The sequence below is a fragment of the Onychomys torridus genome, chromosome 3 (assembly GCF_903995425.1).
Source record: "Onychomys torridus chromosome 3, mOncTor1.1, whole genome shotgun sequence".
NCBI lineage: Eukaryota > Metazoa > Chordata > Mammalia > Rodentia > Cricetidae > Onychomys > Onychomys torridus.
The window spans coordinates 158,840,275-158,861,483 of record NC_050445.1 but is presented as its reverse complement, the minus strand read 5'-3'; the positions used below and the strand labels follow the sequence as shown (position 1 = coordinate 158,861,483).

Below are 21,209 nucleotides of genomic sequence, written 5' to 3'. Positions count from 1 at the left end.
TACCTGCATGTATCAACATGGTACCTATGTCTCTGCCATCAGCAGTGGTAACTGGGAAGAACTACAGAACCTCCCTTTGGTGATGATGCTCTTTTATAATGGTGGTGTCTTTACTCTTCTTATTGATGATGCTCCGAAATGGGATTACTCTAACAATTTCCTGACTGTTTTGTGTTTTAAATTCCTCAATGTCTATACATAAAATAGACTCCTGGAAACAAACTGGTATCAGCATTACTTATAGTAGTTGTTAGATTTAAAATCATTACTTTTTTTTTTCCAACTTGGTGGGATCAACTCATAAAGTACAGATCTCTCAGGAGAGAAGAAATGGTTCCTCACATAGAACTTTACCAACACTGATTGCTGAGAGGCTGGACTCAAACCAACTCATTAGATCAGCACCAGAGACACACCTGCCTTGATGTCTTTATTTATGAGGAGCAAAGTTACCAGACACCTCCACAAGTTGTTTAGAGTTACGAGACAACACATGACAGAAGTGACTCCATGAAGGCCAATATCTGAAGTTCTTAAGACCTGTTGACTTAAGACTCTTAGAAGTCAAGGATTACTTCCCCAGAACTCAAGCTTCCCCAGGATTTAGGAGCAGGCCACACAGAAGTGGTGGCCACACCATCACTCAACACTTACATGACTAAACCAGACTGTCACTAACTAGCATGGAAGAATCTCACTGTTAAATAGTGTGAGCTGGATTGACAGTCTTGCCATCAACTCCAGCTGGTCTTTACCAACAGACTTCCTATATGGGGGAGCGGCACATGGATATCCCAGAAAATCATGAAACCAAAGTGTACTGATTGCTGATAATGGGAGGAGAGTGGAGTCATGGATTACTCTTCCACTGAAATTCCTTCTCACTGCTACAAAGCAACCCAATCAGATCTAGAGATTTTTAAGTTCAAAAAGATAGTCACCTATTTTCAAATTTTCCAAATTATTCATTGTGTATGTTAGTATGTCCAAAAAACAATGGCTTTAGTAAGACTAATCCTTTAATAATATACAATTGTATAGAAAAGTTCATGTTCTCACACTGGGAATACGCAGAAAGCTAGCTAGAAAACAAGAACTAAAATACAACTCAGCCTTCCTGATCTTGACAGGAGGCTACACACTAGTTAGAAACAGGACAGACAGTTAAAGAGTTTCTTGGTTCATTACATCTCTGTTGTCTGTCCTCAGAGTCTATTACACAAGAAAGAACAAAGTTAATCACTTCTCTCTATATCTGTCAAACAGGCAAGAAAGTTAAAAGAAAACTATACTCTTGTAGAGGTGTCTATAAGCATACCCTCTCCCATACTTAGGAATTCAGTTTAGAGTAAGAATGTTAACTCTCATCAGTTTTTCTTGCTGGCAACAGCCATGGCATCTGTCCCATCACACTAAATGGGATGTTGACAACAAATGAATAAATAAACCTATGCTACAAACATGTCCGTTCTTCGTCCATTCCAACCACTGCTTCTCAGGTACTTTTTGAGTCTTCAGTCTCCACAGACCTGCCCTTGTGAGAGCTCAAGGATGGTATGACTGACACGTGACACTGGTCAGGGTTGCCAGAATACACGTTTTTTACAGATGCCACCGTGCAGTCTTTCTCTTATAGTATGAGCAGAGATGGACACTTGTTGGATCAGCTTGGGTTCAGGCTGTGCACTCCGTCAGAACATGCTGGGCCACAACCATGTAAATAAGGAAAAGGGGAGCAGTACCTGTGGATTCACCGTCCTTCCATGTCACTAACAAAATTTTCAGGGTAATAAGCAGAAATTGGCAGTCTATCCTAGCTGGTAAAATAAGATGGACAGACAATGATCAAATGCTTAACACTGAACAGTACTGATCGTAAAAGGTTAAAAGGACCTTAGCGTGAACATTGTGATTTGTAAAGCAAAGGCACAGTGTGGGGAAGCAGGTGCTGTGCACTCAGGGGACAAATGACAAGTAAATCTGGCTCATTCTCAAGTTTATAATACTGGGGGTTCTTCCTGGAGATGTGCTATACAGTGAAGGAAGGTCTGATAGAGGGAGGAGGGATAGAATGGAGAAGCGAGGAGGACATGGGTGAGGGATGAAGAAGAGAGTGGGAAGATCTGTGTCTTCATCCAGAAGTCTCCCTCCTGCCCTATCACCAGGCTGCTACTTACCAACAACACAAGCAAAGCCATAATCTATAATAGAACAAGCTTTCTTCCAATGTTCCCAGTGCCTTTTGGTTTTGGCCTGACTAGAAAAACCACAAGAATAGCCTGGCATGTGGAGTTCTGGCTCAGCTCTGTGGACTCAGAGGCACAGAAGAGCCATTCTCAAGTACTCAACCTTCCTCAAACTTCCAGTGAGTTTGAACTTGGTGGGAGGGACGAGGGAGGACAGGCCAAGGCCTGAGTCCCAATCCAGTCACTCATATCAAGCAGCAGGCTGTTGGGCCAAACTTTGCTGGCAACAGCAAACAACATTAGTGTCCAGGAAAAATCTGGTCACATGATAAAACTTGGAATTTATGAGAGTCCATGCTCAATCAAATAACTAAAAGCTATAAATTTATTTCATACCTTTGGGCTAACAGAATGGTGAGATTCAAATAAAAGTATCTTAAAATTTACTTTTCCCATCTTTGGATGAAGAATCAGAAACATCTAATCAATGGAAATTACCCAACAAAGAGAAAACAAAGTTGTTTCTCCAGTTGGAAAAGAACTTTATATAATATGGAGTAACTGCACACCCTGGGAAAAGGTCTCCTAAATGTAATATGCTCTCCCTTACTAAAAGGCACGGTCATCTCAAGAGCTCAGATACAGTACTATCAGCCAGTGGAGGCTCTGGAAAGATGGACACAGTAATCATGTGATTCTCTAGGCTGGCACATAACTGACACTGATTTGTTTCAATTCAACTCAATGCTTACCAACAGGGATTTAAGGCATATTCAAACTAAAATTAAAAAAAATAATAATAAAAAAAAAAAAAGCAAAAGACTAATGCTTCCACAAACCATGGTTTAGTCTCCATGGCAAACTGGGATACTCGAGACTGAGTTGAGATTATTCCAGAACAACTTTATGCAGCAACCTCACACCACTTTCCCACTGTAAGTAGGAAAAACTCCTGTGCCTCAACTTCAGTGCATCTCACTCAGTGCCTGAATAATAAAGGGAGTGGGGAGCATCAGAATATTCTAATCATGAGAAAAAGAATCTGCCCATGTACTGTTTTCTCATTTAATAGCCCAGTGTTTACAAGTACTATTCATGCACTCAGTAAGGAGTAGACCTTGGCTTCTGGATTACCCACAGAACTGAAGATGTCCTTGGCTTCTGGATTACCCACAGAACTGAAGATGGCACATGGAGTAAGCTTCAGAAATAGAGAGAAAAGCGGCACTATGTGCCTGTGGAGAAGACATCTTCAAGTGTGTAGATACTATAAGGTCAGTGTAAACTGGCTTGTTTGTTGGTGGTTGTTTGGTTGATTAGTTGATTGGTTGATTGGTTGGCTGGTTGGATAGTGGCTGGCTGGCTGGCTGGCTGGTTGCTTGGTTTGTTCATTGGCTGGCTGGTCAATTGGTGGGTTGTTGGTTAGTTGGTTAATTGATGGGTTGTTTAACTGGCTGGTTGTTTGGTTGATCGGTTGTTGGTTGTTTGGTTGGTTTGCTCATTTGTTAGCTGGCTGGGTTGTTGGTTGGTTGGTCAACTGGTGGGTGGGTGGGTTGGTTGGTTGGCTGATTGGTTGGTTGATTGGTTGGTTGGTTAATTGGTGGGTTGTTTGGTTGGTTTAATTGGTGGGTTAGTGGGTCAATTGCTTGGTTGGTTGTTTGGTCAATTGGTGGGTTGGCTTACTGGCTATTTGACTGGTCTGTTGATTTGTGTTGGCTCTGAATTTACTAGGCATCTCAGCCTGACCTAGAATTCAACAAGTATCCTGCTTTAGCCTCCTGTGTGCTCCCACACCCAGCCAAAAAAATGAGTTGTCTTAAATGTATGCTTCTTGGCCAAGTGTATGTCAACAATAAAATGGGGAAGGAAAAGGTACCCAGTATTGAAGACATAAAAATTCTCCCCTGATGTTTGGCCAGCATCTAATTTTCATTTCACAAAAAACCAAAAATGATAGAGAAAATGGAGAGCCACCCATAAATATGACAAAAAATACAACACACCTTTACAGTTATAACTTGTTAGGCATGATCTGTAAAGAAATAAAAAAAATAAATAAACTCTATTTGGTATTTTAACTCATCAAGCAGGTAAAAATTCAAGGTTTTAACACTTTTGTCCAATGTGATCTTCTAAAAGCCTGAACCTTCTAATTAAAAGATATTTATTTGTTTGGATAGGATGCAAATCACTGAGATATCTCACTGTCCCCTAAATATTTTATTTAAACAACATCAAAAGAGTGTAATTTAATTCCAAAATTAGATAAGGTGAACTAGACAAGAGAACAACTTATACATGCCTCTACAGAATAAAATTCTAAGTCCATATTTAAGAACGGAAAAAAAAAAAACCTTTTACTAAATGATCTTTAAGTAAATACTATGCTAGGTTTTAGTTTTAAAAAAAAAAAGTGGGAAAGGGCAGGGCTGTAATTGAAAAAATACCCTCTATACAGTAGCAAAACAAAAATTTTAAGCAAAAAAACATGTTCAGATCTTGTGTCCAGCTGGAATTTTCTAATGAACTGAGTGAGCTTCAGGTGAGATAAAATAAAAAGCAGCATGTCTGACAGAGTGTCTTGAGAACTCCCTCACTGTTAGAGCAAGCTAGAAGCTGGATTTCAACACACTGAGTCAACTAAGTGCTTCCTTGGAAATTCTTCCCAGAAGTTATTTAGGGCAAAAATAAAAGCCATTTTTGAAGTGGAGTTAGCACTGAAAATTACTGTACTTCAAGTATTGATGGGCACGGTGCTAGCTGGACTGAGGCATGAGGAGAAACTTGGTAACGGACAACAGAAAGCAAGTGTCTCTGCAGAAGGCGATTTCTCTTTAGAGAAGTCAAGACAGACACCACTAGGTCAGTAACATGCCATACTTTTTCCACACATAGCTTTCGTTGGTTCTCCCCCGGGCTGTTATTCTGACCCTCCTCCACAAAGAGCTCTCTGACTCCCGAAACACAAGGCTGGAGTATGGGTTTTGTTTTGCTTTTTAAAAAAACAAAACAAACTAAGAAACAAAAAACCCTGCTCTCATGTAAGTCAAATCCTATTTGCTTATCTACAATTAAAACTCAAGTTTTTCTGGGTTTTCCCCTTAACTTTCAAGAACAAGGAACAGTCCTCCCTATACTCACTTACTTTCCCTGAGTTTATCTCATCTCCCTTATATACTGGGAAATCATGTGTACGAACAAGTGGATACAGACCCTTAAAGCTCACTCAATAGTGGGATTAAAAACACAGAAATAGCAACAACAAGCTGAAGCTGAAACCAATGACAGATGAGGAAATGCAAATGGTCATGGCTGACAAGCCCTTTGGGGACACAAAATAGTGTTCAAACTTTTAAATAACGACACATGCCCTAGCTACACCTACTGGTCTAGTTTCCTGGGAAGATACCTACCTTAGCACACGTGTCTCTGACAAGCAACACAAAGAATTTATCATGCCCTTTAAAATCTGAGAACCAAAAGTTACAGTGCTCTGATCCATAAACAATTGCTCAGGTCACTTTAAAACAAAAAACACAACTGTGATATAACTACCTATGTCAGGAAAGGCAGACACTCTGATCAGTGTCTCCAGCAGAGGTCCTGTGCTTCTCAGAACTACTGGTCCTGAGGCAGCAATCACATCAGACAATAGGATTCCAACACTATCAAATAAGCAAATGAAGAAAAGCTTTCCTGCTGAATGAGCTCAGCAATCTCAGGCACCAGACCCTAGGGCCTTTCAGAATTTACATTCGCTTCACTGTGCTAAATCCTGAGAAAAAAAGACATTCAAAATCAGTGCATAATTTGTAATAGCCAGAACCTGGAAACAACCTAGATAACCCTCAACCAAAGAATGGATAAAGATAATGCGTTACACTTACACAATGGAGCATTACTCAGATGTTAAAAACAATGACATCAGGAAATTTGAAGGCAAACGGATGGAACCAGAAAAAAAAAAAATCACCCTGACTGAGGTAACCCAGAACCAGAAAGACAAATATGGTATGTACTCGCTTGCAAGTGGATATTAGCGCAAGTGGGGATGGGAATATGAGGGTTCAGGTTAGGGGAATAGATGGAGAGGGAGAGTACTGAAAGGGATGACTGGAAGTGGGAGGCTGTGGGGTGGGGGTGGGCAGTTCAGGGTCAGGTGGAAACCTGGTACAAGGGAAACTCCCAGGAATCTATAAAGATAACCCCAGCTAAGACTCCTAGCAATAGTGGATACTGAACTGGCCATCTCCTGTGATCTCATTGGTGACTACACTAACTGTCATCAGAGAGCCTTCACTCAGTAACTGATGGAAACAGATGCAGAGACCTACAACCAAGCACTGGGCCAAGTTCAGGGAATCCTGCTGAAGAGAGGGAGGCAGAAGGGTCAAGGACATCACAAGGGAACCCACAGAAACAACTAACCTGGGCTCACAGAAGCTCACAAAGTCTGGACCAAAAGCCAGGGAGCCTGCATGGGACCCACTAGGTCCTCTACATATATGTGACAGTTGTATAGCTTGACCTACTCATGGGACTCCTAGCAGTGTGAGCAGGGGATGTTCCTAATGATTTGGCTCTTGGGAACCTGTTCTTCATACTGGGTTGCCTTCCCCAGCCTTAATACAAGGGGAGGCGCCTTAGTCTTACCATAACTTGATATGCCATGCTTTATTGATTCCCATGGGAGGCCTGCCCCTTTCTGAACAGAAACAGAGGAGAAGTGGATGGGGGTGTAGAGGGGAGGTAGGGGGAGTGAATGGAAAGAGAGGAGGGAGGGGAAACTGCAGTCAGGATTTAAAATAAATAAATAAAGACAATTACGTTATGTTAAAAAAAAAATCAGTGCATAAAAGGAAAATACTCAAAACTCAGTAGACACTATGGGGGAATCCACATATTCAGTATACTAGTCTTTCCAGTTGGTTTCCTTCTGTTCTATAACAGACCTTCCTGTGTCTTTCTCATGCCCTGGTGAACTACTGAATTTCTAAACGAATAAAAGAATGTTGGTTTTTAAACAGGAGCCCAAAAGGATAAAAGGCTGGACTGGGCCACCATCTCCTGTTCTCAAGTGAGTCTTTCTGAAAAGTTTGCAACAAAAATCTGTACCACCCTGTTACAGAAGTAAAAGAGAATCGTCAGTCATAAAATAATGAAAGGACACTCACATGCTGGGAAACTGACATGCTGAACACACTAGCCAGCATCTATTTACTAGGGCTTATTACCTATGTGATAGGTTTGGTCAGCATGTGTACAATATCCCATGATCATGACGCATCTTTACTCCTTGTATAGTGAAGACAATAAATGTCATAATCAGAGAAGCTGCCTCAAGGTCACAGGAGTCAACAACAGAGTCCAGCTCTAATACAGAGTCCAGCTCTAATATACATATCTGATTATAAAACCTCTGCATGGCCGGGCGGTGGTGGCGCACGCCTTTAATCCCAGCACTCGGGAGGCAGAGCCAGGTGGATCTCTATGAGTCTGAGGCCAGCCTGGGCTATGAACTGAGTCCCAGGAAAGGCGCAAAGCTACACAGAGAAACCCTGTCTCGGAAAAAAAACAAAAACAAAAACAAAAACCTCTGCTCTTGGGCTACTAGTAGGAGCATTTAGCCACAAGGCACAAATTTTGGTCACTATAAAACATTCCTTATAATAAATGTCTACAATATTATGCAGAATCTTCATAGACAGCATAAAATAGAATATCTAGCTTATTAATATAGAATGACTTCAAATCTTAAAGTCATTAAAACATGGGATTGGCTTGCATATATTCTCAGGATCACAAGAACTAAATTCCTCTCATTTCATAAATCCAGGAATGTTGCAGAGTGGATTAGAACTTTCTCTTCTTAAAGAAAAGTTCATGGCATGGCATGGCTTATTTCTATATTAGGTTAAACAAAACCAAACAAAACAAAAACCAAAAAAAAAAAAAAACCTACAGGTTGCTTCATTTGGACATTTTAAAAAGTGGCATCTCACCTGAGCAGTAGCAGATAAAGAAGCCATGCAAATATAATGGCACCCCCATCTCCTGAACTGGTCAGTAAACAAAAGACTAGAATATTCAGCCCTAACCCAGCATTTACAGGACACTCCTTAACCCAAGGCTCAGGGATCTTCGTGAAAAGGGGGTTGCAAAGATGTTAGAAGCCAGATGGGGGGATGCCTTCAAGGAAACTGCTGTCTAGACACAGCAATGTAGAAGCAGTAAGAACTCACAGAGACCGTGTCAGCACAAGGCCTTCCTAGATCTGGCCAGAGAGAACCCAGCAGAGAGGAGAGGTGGACATGCAATCTCACCAGCTGAGAAGCAGTTAGCATCTGATAGCTGCTGGGAGAGAGACAGACTCTTCTCCAATGATGGTAGGCTGGTGGGCTGACCACACACCAGAGCAGACCCAATCCCAAAACGAGTTGGCCACACAAACCAGACTCAATGGGGAAAGAAGGAGTAAAAGATAATCGCCCAGTTAGGTGAGAATGAAGCTTTAAAGGATGCTGGTGACACTATCTTGGAGGGGCAGAGCGCACCACAGTAAGAATCACAGCTCTCTCATGTTCCTGTCTACACTGCCTGTCTACACACCCTGTTTCTAGAGCACCTGCTGGAAAGATGCTACAGTCCCAATGTATCTAAGCTGTTTCTCCTCAGTGTACTCAACTCCCTTGTGCTAGGATGGAGCTTACCAAAGAATCAGTGAGGAGAGAGGCATGTGGACACAGCCACACAGCAGTTCATGGAAATAAATTCATGCTATCTGAACAGAAACTCATTATCCAGGATACGACAAATTCAATGCCACTCTGTAGGCCATTTGATTAATTCCCAACATTTTTCATTAAATCACGATGGAGCACATTGGAACTTCTAAGTCCTTGAATGTTAAACCATGACAACAGTAGAGACGTAGAATCAACAAGCAGGTCTCAGCCAAGTTCCTTCAAAAATGACATTTGCAAAGAATATTACAAAAATGCATATGACTTAACATCTCATTAACTATGAGTATTGAGAATGATGCAAACATGCTTATTGAAAAAGGAGTACTGTGGACCTGGAGAGATGGCTCAGCAGTGAAGAGCATGCCTGCTCTTCCTGGGGACTTGGGCTCAATTCTCAGCTCCCACATGGCTGCTTACAAATATCTGTAACTCCAGTTTTAGGATATCTGTAGCTATTCATTGGTAAACTCCATACCAATACTATATATCATTGATATGACATTACCATAACCTGTTACTACTTAATTATACACAAATTGATTTAGCTAATTTAAAAAAAGAAAGCAAAGTACATAATTTTTTCAAAGTTATTTAATATCTTAATATTTTTCCTATAACAGGTAAATCCAAATCAGAGGTAAAGACACTATGGCAACTAGCTAATTAATTAATTATATAGTATTTTACATTAGACTTCACCTGCCAATAGTCTCGAATATTTTGAGTCTCACAAATATAACACAATATTTAGTGTAACTCTGTAATCATTGAGTAAACTTTCAATGGCCACCCACTCCACTCAGTGGCTTATTCACCAAATATGGTATGATCGGGATCTGAACTGTCCCACAAAGGCTCGTACGTTAAAACCTTGGTGTCAGATGATGAGACCTGGAAAATGACTAATCATGGTGGTCTAACCTTTCAATATTTAGGGGAAGCAACTGGAGGAAGTAGGTCCCTGAGGACATGTCCTTCTAAGACCCTTCTTGTCCCTCATATCCTGGGCTGCCAGAAAGTGGACATCTCTGCTACACATACTCCATCATGACACTCAGCTTTATCTTGGGTCCAAAGCAAGGAGTCAATAGACTGTGAGTGGAAATCTCCAAACCATGAGCCAAAATCAACCCTCCCTCCCAGGGGGTATGTTCAGCCATGGTCTATGACAGTGAGGAGATCTGACAAACACAGACAGCTAGGAGAGGTCTATGACTTGAGTGTGGTTCTGCATACCCAAGAGTACAGCTTTCCCTGGGGTTTGCCAAGTCAGCAGAACCTCCTGAACCTACCTTATACTCATCCACAATAATGCTCAGTGCCTCGTGCCCAGCCTTTCTCATATCTTCCAATTCTTGCTTATGCTTTTCCTGAAAGGGAAAAAGAAATTGATTCCATAACTGGTTCTTCATGTTTGTTCCACAAGAGTAATAAACCATTAACTTTTTACCCCTGTGGCATGCAGAACGCTGAGTCTGCAGGTGACATCAAGGAGAAAACGAATTTGTTGGCTTGTTTTCTGAGATAGAAGTCCATCTAAAGCATGGACATGCAGAGAAGCAAGGGGGCATTTGTGAGACAAAGGCAGATGGATCTCTGTGAGTTTGAAGCCAGGTAGGTCTACATAGTGAAAGACGGGTAAGTCAGAGCCAAACAGTGAGATTCTGTCTCAAAAATTAAAAAAAAAAAAAAAATGGAAGTATTTGAGTATTATTCTCCAATAAACAGGTTTGTTTTCTGCATAAAATTCAGTAATATGTGAACTTTTATGTCTTCCATTATTCCTTCTATTGAAAATAAGATACCTTGACCACACTTAGTAATCCTGAAATGCCCACTTTTTTTTCCTTATGCCCAGAAAGATCCCAACACAAGTGCTAGAGAGCCTGGGCTTTCTGAATGGTATTACAATCACAATGGAAGCACTCCTACTTCATAGAGCACCTCAGACCAACACTCAAGTCACCTGGCCACCCTATGCTTCAGAGGCAGATATGATGGGGACTCAAAAACTAGCTACTAAACAGATACACATGTAAATGAGGAGCTGTACAATCAACAGCAACATTTGCTTAACTATCATAACTATGGGGGTGATTCAGTTAGGGTTCATTCTTCAACACCCAGGCTAAAAATTATTTTTCAATATTTATTTGTATTTTACACTGTATATAAAAGAAAACAATGAAACTGTGTGGGCCAATCAAACATGACATTCTACCTAAGATAAGGTAACCAATCTTGCCTTTCAAATTCTTCAGTGGGGCTCAGTCTAGGAATAGGAACTGAATTTGTTAATGTCGTCTGATTGAGACAATTCCAATGCAGGCTTTATCAGCACTTTCTCTGAAGCCAGAGGTCATAATAATTAAATCAACCCCACAGGAGAAGGCAGCACATGCACCTTCAGACAACACACAAGGAAATGAGTCCAGCAAGAGATCAAAACAAGGGACAGCATGGAAAAGCCCAAGCCTCTGAGAAGCAGAGCAGGACTTTGGTCCTGCTGTGGTCTAGGGAACCACCCAGGTTGGCCTACTGTAAACCAGGTTATGGAAAGCTCAGGCTGTCACACACATGTCCAAACAAAGAGATGTGTGCAACACCACCTCCATGCTTTCCATTAGGTGTGACAGAAGACATTCCTTCAGGGTCTTTGTTTTTGAGACAGGCTCTCCCTTGATAGCCTGGGTTAATAATCCAAGACTCCCCACGTAGTCTCCCAGGTTGGTTTCAAATTGACAGCATTTCTCCTTCTGCCTGGCAAGTGCTGGGATTCGGGCTTGAGCCACCATACTCAGCTTCCTTCTGACAATGGCACCAGGTCTGGCTGAGCCCAAAGGGTTCCCTACTTTTTACAGAGAATGTAGGCATAGACGTAAGGCATCTGGCACTTTGGTTTCTTTATACACTTGGTGACAAGCTACAGCACGTGACAGAAAACCCGGAAATCTTCCCATGGGTCTCAAAAATGTCATTTTCAGAGAAATACTGAATGATGAGAAATAACAGATCTAAGGATCTGTCTAAAAGTATCATGCAGAACTACAAACAGAAGCAAAGCATCCTTTGCAAAGCTGTTGAAGCATTTATGTTTGTGACCTCAGTAAGACTGTCCCCTCAGCTTATGGTAACAGAAATCTCCCAAGATTCCTGACTGAATGACCTTGACCACTAATGGCTGCCTCCACATACTGCATACATTGCATCCACAAGCTTAGAAGGGCCTTGCTAAGTGTTCCTCAATAAAAAGAAGAGACTAAAGCAAATTCCTCCAAAACTTTTACTAACAAATAAAAGATGGGGTTGTACAGAGAACTCCAAATCTCTTCACAGAAGTAAGGAGCTCCTTTTCCTACATGCTAATTTACAAAGGTTTTCATTTAGACATGAAAACCCCATATCCATATCTAAATCCAAACTGTAAGGAATTAATACGTTAGCAAATGAGGGACAAAGATGAAAACATCCACGCCTGTGGAATTCAGGGTGATGCGTGTGTCTCTCTCCTTGAGCACAGACGCTCATAGGTCCACTTGCAGGCTCTAAGGTGTGAACAACTCCACCGCATGCTATTCTTCAAAGGAGGATCCTGGAGATGTAGAAGGAAAGTGGGGGAAGGAATGAAGGAAGAGGGAGGAATGGGGTGGCAAAAGGGGGAAGAGAAGATGAGAGAGAAGGGGAAGTAGTGGAAGAGCCCAAGGAAAGCTGCACCTCTAGTCCTCCCTACAGGGGCCAGAGGGTGGTATTGAGCAGAGTCCCCAGGCAGTGAGGATGTCTCACTGGTAAAATGTCTGTTGTAGAAGCATGAGATCTAAGTTCAGACCCCAGGTCCATGACAACCTGGGTGTACTGGAGTGTTCCCACAATCCCAGAGCTGGGGCTTGCTAGACAAGCAATCTCAAAATCAGAATATGATTTAGGAAGACATCAGACATCAACTTCTGCCCTATACACACATGTGCACTCATACATAGACACACACACACACACACACACACACACACACACACACACACACACACACGAAAAAGAAAGAGAGAGAGAGAGAAAGAGAGAGAGAGAGGGGGGAAATACCTGTGCACATAAGACATCTAAAAACATTATTCTAATCATTATGGATACAAACTTCTCTATAAATGCTGCAATGTTGCATGGCTTTGCCAGTTCCTCAGCTGATCCTATTTCTTCAAACTGGAAGCTTCTGAGTCCTCATCCAAAATGGATCTCAGCTGAACTGCTGTTCAAAGCCTGAAAGCTTAACCAGTCAAATGCTTCTAGTTTCTGGTCCCTGGTTTTTATGCCTTATATATCTTTTCGTTTTCTGCCATCACTCCCTGGGATTAAAGGTTCTCTTTCTGGGATTAAAGTATGAGTCACCATGTCTGGCTGTTTCCAATGTGGCCTTGAACTCACAGAGATCTGCCTGGCTCTGCCTCCCGAGTGCTGGGATTAAAGGTGCCTATCCTCATGTTTAATATTGTGGCTGTTCTGTCTCTGACCCCAGATAACTTTATTAGGGTGCACAATATTTGGGGGAACACAATACCACCACAGATCCTTGCAAGGGAAAGGGAAGGAACATGAGACAGAGACACTAGACTGTAAGGAGAACCGTGAGTCTGGTGGGTCGATTTGTCAAATGCTAGTTGTCACTTCTATATACTCTCACGGCCCTTGGCAAGACTGAAAGGCAGTGAGGACAATGTGGAGAACAGTCAGAACTCCCTAAGCCAAACACCCTTACAAGGGAGCCTTCAACAAGATCTGACTAGACAGAGGTGGCATGAGAATGACAGCATGGGTGAGGCCTGCAAGAACTGCAGGAAGAGAGAGAAAGAAGCCTGCACCCTGAAGAGCTGCGTTGTGGTACTGTAATACGGACATTTCCGTGAAGAGACAATGACAAGGAAAGACTGGAGAGGGGAAGGCCTCATGTGGAAGTAAAAATGGCTCGACAGACAGAATACTGGTGCAAACGTGAACACCAACAGTGCTTCTGGGAAATGAAGAACATGATTTTGAAAAATAAAGGTGACTTCTGCCTTTAGACAGAGTGGTAGACATTGTAGATGAACCATAATCTACTAATGGGCAGAAAACAATTTATAAGTGATGTGTTTCCGTGTGTGTGTGTGTGTGTGTGTGTCTGTGTGTCTGTGTGTCTGTGTATGTTATGTGTGATGTGTTGCCATATATATATATGGGTGGTGGTGGTTGCACACCTTTAATTCCAGCACTTGGGAGGCAGAGCTAGGCGGATCTCTGTGTGTTCAAGGATACAGCCAGCATGGCAGACACATGCCTTTAATCTCAATACCAACCATAGAAGACCTGGAGGTCTGTACAGACAGGCAGTGACGAGAAGGTCATGTGTTTGGGTTTACAACCAATAAGAAGGCAGAACAGAAAGTCAATAAAAGGACAGACACACAGGATGTAGGCCTCTTGCTGAAGGGAAGGATGGCAGCGGCAGTGAAGGGTAAGAAGAGGTTTTTAGCTCTTAGCTATTGCTCTGACCTCTTGGGTTTTTAACTCTTCATTTGGTTCTGTGTTTCTTATTTAATAAGACTGTTCATCTACAGATCTCAGCTTCATAGACTGTCAGTGTGGGCCCTACCTGGCGTGAAGGAAAGGACATAAATGAACAAGTATGTGCTGAGGAGAGAAAGAGTAGGCAACTCATGGGTTGAAGAAAGAACAGAAGTCTACAACTAAGAAAGCATCACCATCTCTGAAGGCAACATGTGTACACACCACAGAGCTGTTCACAGGACCAAGCAAGTTCACACCGGTGTACTCATACCACAGAGCCACACACAGGACCAGGCAAGTTCACACCAGTATGCTCACACCACAGAGCCACACAGGACCAGGCAAGTTCACACCAGTGTGCTCACACCCATAGAGCCACACACAGGACCAGGCAAGTTCACACCAGTGTGCTCATACCTCAGAGCCACCCACAGGACCAGGCAAGTTCACACCAGTGTGCTCACACCAGAGTCACACACAGGACCAGGTAAGTTCAATCAGTGTGCTCATAGCTCAGAGCCACCCACAGGACCAGGCAAGTTCACATCAGTGTGCTCATACCTCAGAGCCACCCACAGCACCAGGAAAGTTCACACCAGTGTGCTTGCACCACAGAGCCACCCACAGAACCAGGCAAGTTCACATCAGTGTGCTCACACCAGAGTCACACACAGGACCAGGCAAGTTCACACCCACTTTCCTTATCTTCCTTTTGCTTTTGAAGAAAATTGACAATTCATAAATCAAAGCGATTTCATTAAGCTGCCTAAAAGCAAAGATCACAGATTCTAATACAGTTTGACACTGAGTAAGCATGTTACATATGTGAACCTGTGCTTTCAAAGGTGGGAAGAAGAGACCCATCAAAACAGGAGACAGTCTGTACTACCAAGAAAATATCTTCTCCTCTGTCTGTGACCAGAGATGTTGTTTCTACTAAGAAGTATTTACTAGAGTTTAATCATGTTAAAAGGAAACAAAAGGGTTAAGCATGTCTGCTGCCATAAAATATCAAAATTTCCTATTTTTTAAAATAATCAAGAAATGATTAATAAGTGGCCTTTAAATTACAAACTACATATTTCCTGTAATATTTACAACTTGTTAAACTCAATTTTATACAAATATTACATTTTTAGTGTAACTGAAATTTCACTAAATTACAGCCCCTAAAATTTAAATTTTTCCTTTTTGGGGAAATATCTATTGATTCCAAATAAAATAACTATTTTAGATATAAAATTAGATTACCAGAAGAAACTATTTGTGACAAAAAATATGTATCCTATCTCACAAATGCAATTTTTTTCCTCTCTCAACTATTCTAATTGGCAAATCAACAAAAGCATTAGCTCTCAGAAAATTCATGTCAATTTCCCTCAAACTAACATTAGAGACACACAGAAAGTTCTGTGCAGAAGCAGAGGAGTCTACCTTGAAGGACTGAAAGTCCCTGGTGCCCCAAACAGGTCAGGCAACAATGCTGTTGGCAGGAGTACCAGCAGAGTGGTTCTATAAGATGAGACACTACTTCCATACATTTGTACTGTTTGCAAAATCTGCCAACAAACTGTGGAATATCTCACAATTATGGAACCAGGAAGACCATAAAAATAAAAAAGACAAATTCCTTTCTTCACATATTTTATAAAAGATGTACCTACAGGTAAAAAAGCAGAAATGGGCGAGTACTTTTCTCTAAGTTCATGTTTTCTCTCCCAACCCTCCCTACGGAGGGAGATGGCTTGCAGGATCTCTGGTTGTTTAGAGAAAGTTAAAGTGCATGGCCTGGCAGCTTTCTGTTCAGCTTGCCCCTCAGTCTCTTTTAATTGCTCTCATCTGCGTCAGTGAGTCAACTGCTTCAGCAACAATGGAAATCTACCACATCGGGTCCCTGAGACCTTTCGTGAGTTTCTAAATTCAGGTCAGTATCCAAACAGCCAGTGAGATGGTATCATCCTCTTCTCTCATGGAGGCAGTGTAATTTTCCAGAAGTCCTGGGTCTGGTGATATCACCAACAGTGTGGTTTGTAAGTACAGTGACATGTTGATCTAACTGTGCTCCAAGGCTGCTGTGACGCCAGTACCATGTCCTTGTGCTTTCTAAAACAGTGTAACCTGGGGTCTTCATGGGCTTCCTCTCTCTGCTGTCCCCAGCACAAACCTGGGACCCATCACCGGATTCAAACCCTCTGTACCAAGCTCTGTGCTCAATCCCCACTGTTGGAGCTCTCCTTTACCACCTACAAGCCAGTGATTTCAAGGTCTTATTTGTCCTTGGTTTTCTTCACTGCATGATTAGCAACTGAAAAACTACAAATCTGTTTGTTCCCTGTAAGCACTCCTAAAATGTGAGTGTGTAAATACAGGAGTTTGTCTTCTGGGCTCAGGGTTCTACCAAAGCCTTGTGAGTAGCTCTTAGAATTTATTGTGCATTTGGGAATTAATTAAAGAAGTGTTCATAATAAAATAATGTCATTTAAATTAATACCTATAAAAACTGTTGATAAATATTTAATTTTTAAAGAGACCAAAGAAAGTTCAATATATAATGTTCAACAACTAAAATTTGGTAGGAGCACAGGAAAACATGCCTTTAATCCCAGTACTCAGGAGGCAGAGGCAAGTAGCCTCTGTGAATTCCAGGGCAGCCAGGGCTGCATAGTGAGACCCTGTTTAGAAACAAAGCTGCCCTCAAGTCTAGGAAGGCGGCTACTCAGGAAAAGGCTACCACACAAGCATGAGCACTTGTCAGTGCTGAGTGGTGGAGACAGGTGGCAGCCAGACAGATGAGCTCTAAGCCCAGGGAGGGACCTTGCCATAGAAAGTGAGTAAAGGGTGATAGAGGATGGCATCTGCCATCAAGTGTGTGTCCTAGACACACACACACACACACACACACACACACACACACACACACACAAATTCTAAGCTAATGATACTATTTTCTAAGTTCCTAACAAGTCATTTAAAGTGTAATTTAAACGGGCTACTGGTAAGAGCAGGAGACAAGTGTAACAAAAGTCACCTCCTCTGGCCTTTCAGAAAGCCTATGGAATCTTATGTCTATACTTCCAGCCTCTGACCCAGCAAAAATTCCTTTAACAAGTTACACTAAAACTATCATAAGTCAAAATGTGATTTTTTTTCTTAAAGTTTTTTTTAAGCATTACCTTCTTTTATGTGTGTGAGTATTTTGCCTGCACATGTGTATGTGCACCATGTGTGTGCCAGGTGCCCCCAAAGGCCAGAAGAGGGACTTAGATCCCTATGGATCTGGAGTTACAGCTGGTTGTGAAGCACTATGTGGGTGCTGAGAACCAAACTCACACTCAAGTCCTCTAAGAAAACCACTAGACCATCTCCTTAGTCTCTCAACTGTGCTTTGCTGCACAAACAAATGCAGACAGATTCGGGAGGGAGCTCAGAGGTCTGGTGCCTGCATAACATGCACAAGGCACTGGGTTTGACATCCCCACCACCACTACTACCTGCAAAAGACACTTGCTATGCAGGGACATGGTTTTAGAGCAGAAAATTTAAAAAAAATCCAGATGTGCAAGCACACAGAAATGATAAGGCTCGTTCCCATGATAGAATACTATCAAAATAATGTTTGTATCACAAGAAAACAGGAATGTTTGTTATGCTAGATTAACAATAGATATGAAGGCATGGATCAGACCACAGTGAAAATATTCACTAAGAACAACAGGCCAAGCATAGAGCTGGTGTTTGAGGAAACATGAGGGATAACACTGACTTGGCATTAAGGACAAATCTACAAGGGCCAACATCACCACTGAAACTGCGCCATAAACTGAAAAAAAAATAGTGCAAGTCACCCCTGCACATTGAGGACAACTGGCCTGGGACAGCTTCAACCAACAGTAAACTGGAAAACTATGTTACAAGCATGTGGACGAAGCATTCCACAGCCCAAACCCAGCCTTTCTTACAGAAAAAGCAAAAGTTGTATCAGACTAACAAATGGGAAACACCTTCAGTTAGCAAAAACCCATGCATACTGAAAACCCACATGCAGGCTCAAAGATAGAACAGTTGTCAAGTTGCAGTTTAAGGAGAAAAATAAAAAAGGTTTTCCCACAAAGCACTGTGGCAAGGCTCCTTCTCATCTCCCTTTGAACCCACGGGAGCTGGGAGACTCCAGGGTCAGCAGGAGACCTGTCACAAGACCCCAAGAGCAAGACAACAGCTTTTCTATGTCCACCCACACAATTATTCTCCAAATCCTTGCCTGCCTTCAGGAACGGAGCTGCTGTGCACTCCAGAAGCAGTAATACAAAGAATCTAGACACAACTTCTCAAGCTTTAAAAAATGGCAGCCTAAGCCACCCCTGCCCAATGCTGGCCTGAATGAAATGCTCGACTTGAATTGTTAAGCCTTCTAAGTTCCCTTTTAGAGATAATGCAACCACAATTACAGAAGTTACCATGATATAACCATTGCTGAAATCTCCAAAACACACCATGGAAACTGGAAATCTGTTTATCCCAACAGAGCTGAAGGAAGACTGTTTATAAAGGCATCTCACAGGAAGCTGGGTTTCTAAGCTCTGCACCTATGAACTCCTGCCAATCACTAGTCACTCTCTGCTCACAGTGCACCAGGCTAGATTTCACCCTGGAAGAATCCTGAATTAGGGACTTAGTGACTTGGAATTGTCTGTTTATTTTCCCCATTTATTGCTTAGAAATTAGATTAAAGAGTCTATTTTTATTTCCCTGGGAAGGGATGTGGGGAGAGAAAAGCACAAGTAAAGGAATTATTTTTGTACTTGTAATCCACCCCTCAAAGTAACTTAAATTTATTCTCTAACAATAGGACAATTATCATTAATAAGAAAACAAAGGTATCTGACAGACATCTCTGCTGACACAAAATGTGCACATGCTGAATTTTCTTCTTCTGGCTCTCTTATAGGAAGCACCCTGTTGCCACAGCAGCAAGAACAGGCATACCTGGAGCTGTGGCTCCCAATTCAGGCAGTCCTGGCTGATCCATTTCCAAACTAACAAAGGCAAGTGGAAAGGAGGGCTGCCTGCCTTGTACTAGAGTTCTGCACCAAACAAAAGAATTTAATAAATACAATACAAAATGGCCTTTAAGTTAAATAGTAAAGGAAAAGGGTGTGTGTGACATTTTGTCTAAGCAAATGACGGTGGTGAAGCCCCTTTGCACCAACTGCCCTCACAATGAGCCTTGCAGAGCAGATGCTCTGTCAGGGTCACAGCCATGCCTGAAGCTCCTGCCGGTCACCTGCCTGATCACAGGCAGGCCCAATCTCTTGCCTCTCCCTGCCCATCAAGCTAAATCCATGGAAACCACTTCCAGGATGCCACTGGACTGAACTGGATTGGGTTCCTTACATCATTAGGCAAACCAAAAGACCAGAAACCCAGAAAACCATTTCTTAGAGAGAAAAAAAAATCCTGAGAACTAAATACAATTGTCAAAAAACAACAAAAAAGGTGTTCTCCAGAATGTGTGCTCTGCAGACTGCCCTAACAGAGAAATGCCTGGCTTCCACAGAACCCAAACACTAGGAAAGGAAGGGTAAGGAGTAGAGCCTGACTTTTAAGGCAACTGAACTCTCTGGGAAAAAGGAACTATTTATCTGTAATTACAAGAAAAAAATACCTGTCATTGAACGCCTGAAAATAACTTGTAAATAAACCCATTTTCCCTTTTAAAACCACTCCTACCTGTGCAAGGTCATCAAGCTAGATAAAGAAAAATACACCCCACTTTAAACGTGAAAAGGCAGCTCTTCCAGCAAAAGATTTGCCCACCATCAAGCGTACCACACAGCCCTTGTTAAGTGACCTTCTGAAGTTCTAACTACTTAAGATGTTAACACACACACACACACACACACACACACACACACACACACTACCGCAAAAGTCACTAAGTTCCAAAAACCATGAGCACTGGTGTTTGCCTTTGAAAACCATGATTGGGAACAGTGGTGGGAGTAGGTGGCACAGAAAATTCAAGGCCATCCAGGGCACAAGGTAAGTACCAGGTCAGTCCAAACTACAAAGTGAAATCAGTTGTCAAAAAATAAAAATAAAAATTATAGATGTGAAAATAAACCATAATAAACCATTGGATATGTGCTTAATTGCTAGTTTTATCAAAGTGGGGGCTTAGATTTTATGCATGTGTTAGGTAAATGCTCTACCACTGCATTACACCTCCCCAACGCTTCAATATGGTTTTAAAATGGTAATAATTAGCAATGCAAATATTAAGAACTGAGTACAGAAAAGGCCACACAGCAATGTATCCATAACATAGAGAAATATTCTGATAAATTTGTAATGTGCCTTCTGATTAGGCTTTATCAAACTCTACACTGACTGTGTGTAAACTGAGGTAAGGAACAGCTAATGCTTTCAGGTTGCAAAGCTGCAATAAAGAACAGATTTTTAAAGTGTAAGAGGATAAAGAAGCATGAGACCCTTGAAGAGTATGTCCACCAACACAAAATGGTAAAAGCAAGAACAAAACACAAGGCACAAGCAGCCCCTCAGTCCTCCCAGACCACCACACAGTCCTCCTATGACAGTCTGCTCGGAAAATGTATTTGCAATTGCAAGTCAACACATCTTAAAAAAAAAAAAAAATGAAAATGTAGAGTACAGGGGCTGGAAAGATGGCTCAGCAGTTAACAGCATGTGCTGCTCTTGCAGAGGACCTAAGTTAGGATCCATG

The 21,209-nt window shown here is 41.9% G+C and overlaps 1 protein-coding gene across 4 annotated transcripts in view; it reads right to left on the bottom strand.

The window, feature by feature from the left end:
• Ccdc91 (coiled-coil domain containing 91) overlaps window positions 1-21,209 on the bottom strand; it is a 187,406-nt gene that overhangs the window by 84,695 nt on the left and 81,502 nt on the right. For all 4 annotated transcript variants that reach the window (XM_036182394.1, XM_036182395.1, XM_036182393.1 and 1 more), the window contains one exon: window positions 10,225-10,302. In XM_036182394.1, coding sequence (XP_036038287.1) covers window positions 10,225-10,302 — 78 coding nt within the window. The remainder of the gene's footprint in view (window positions 1-10,224; window positions 10,303-21,209) is intronic.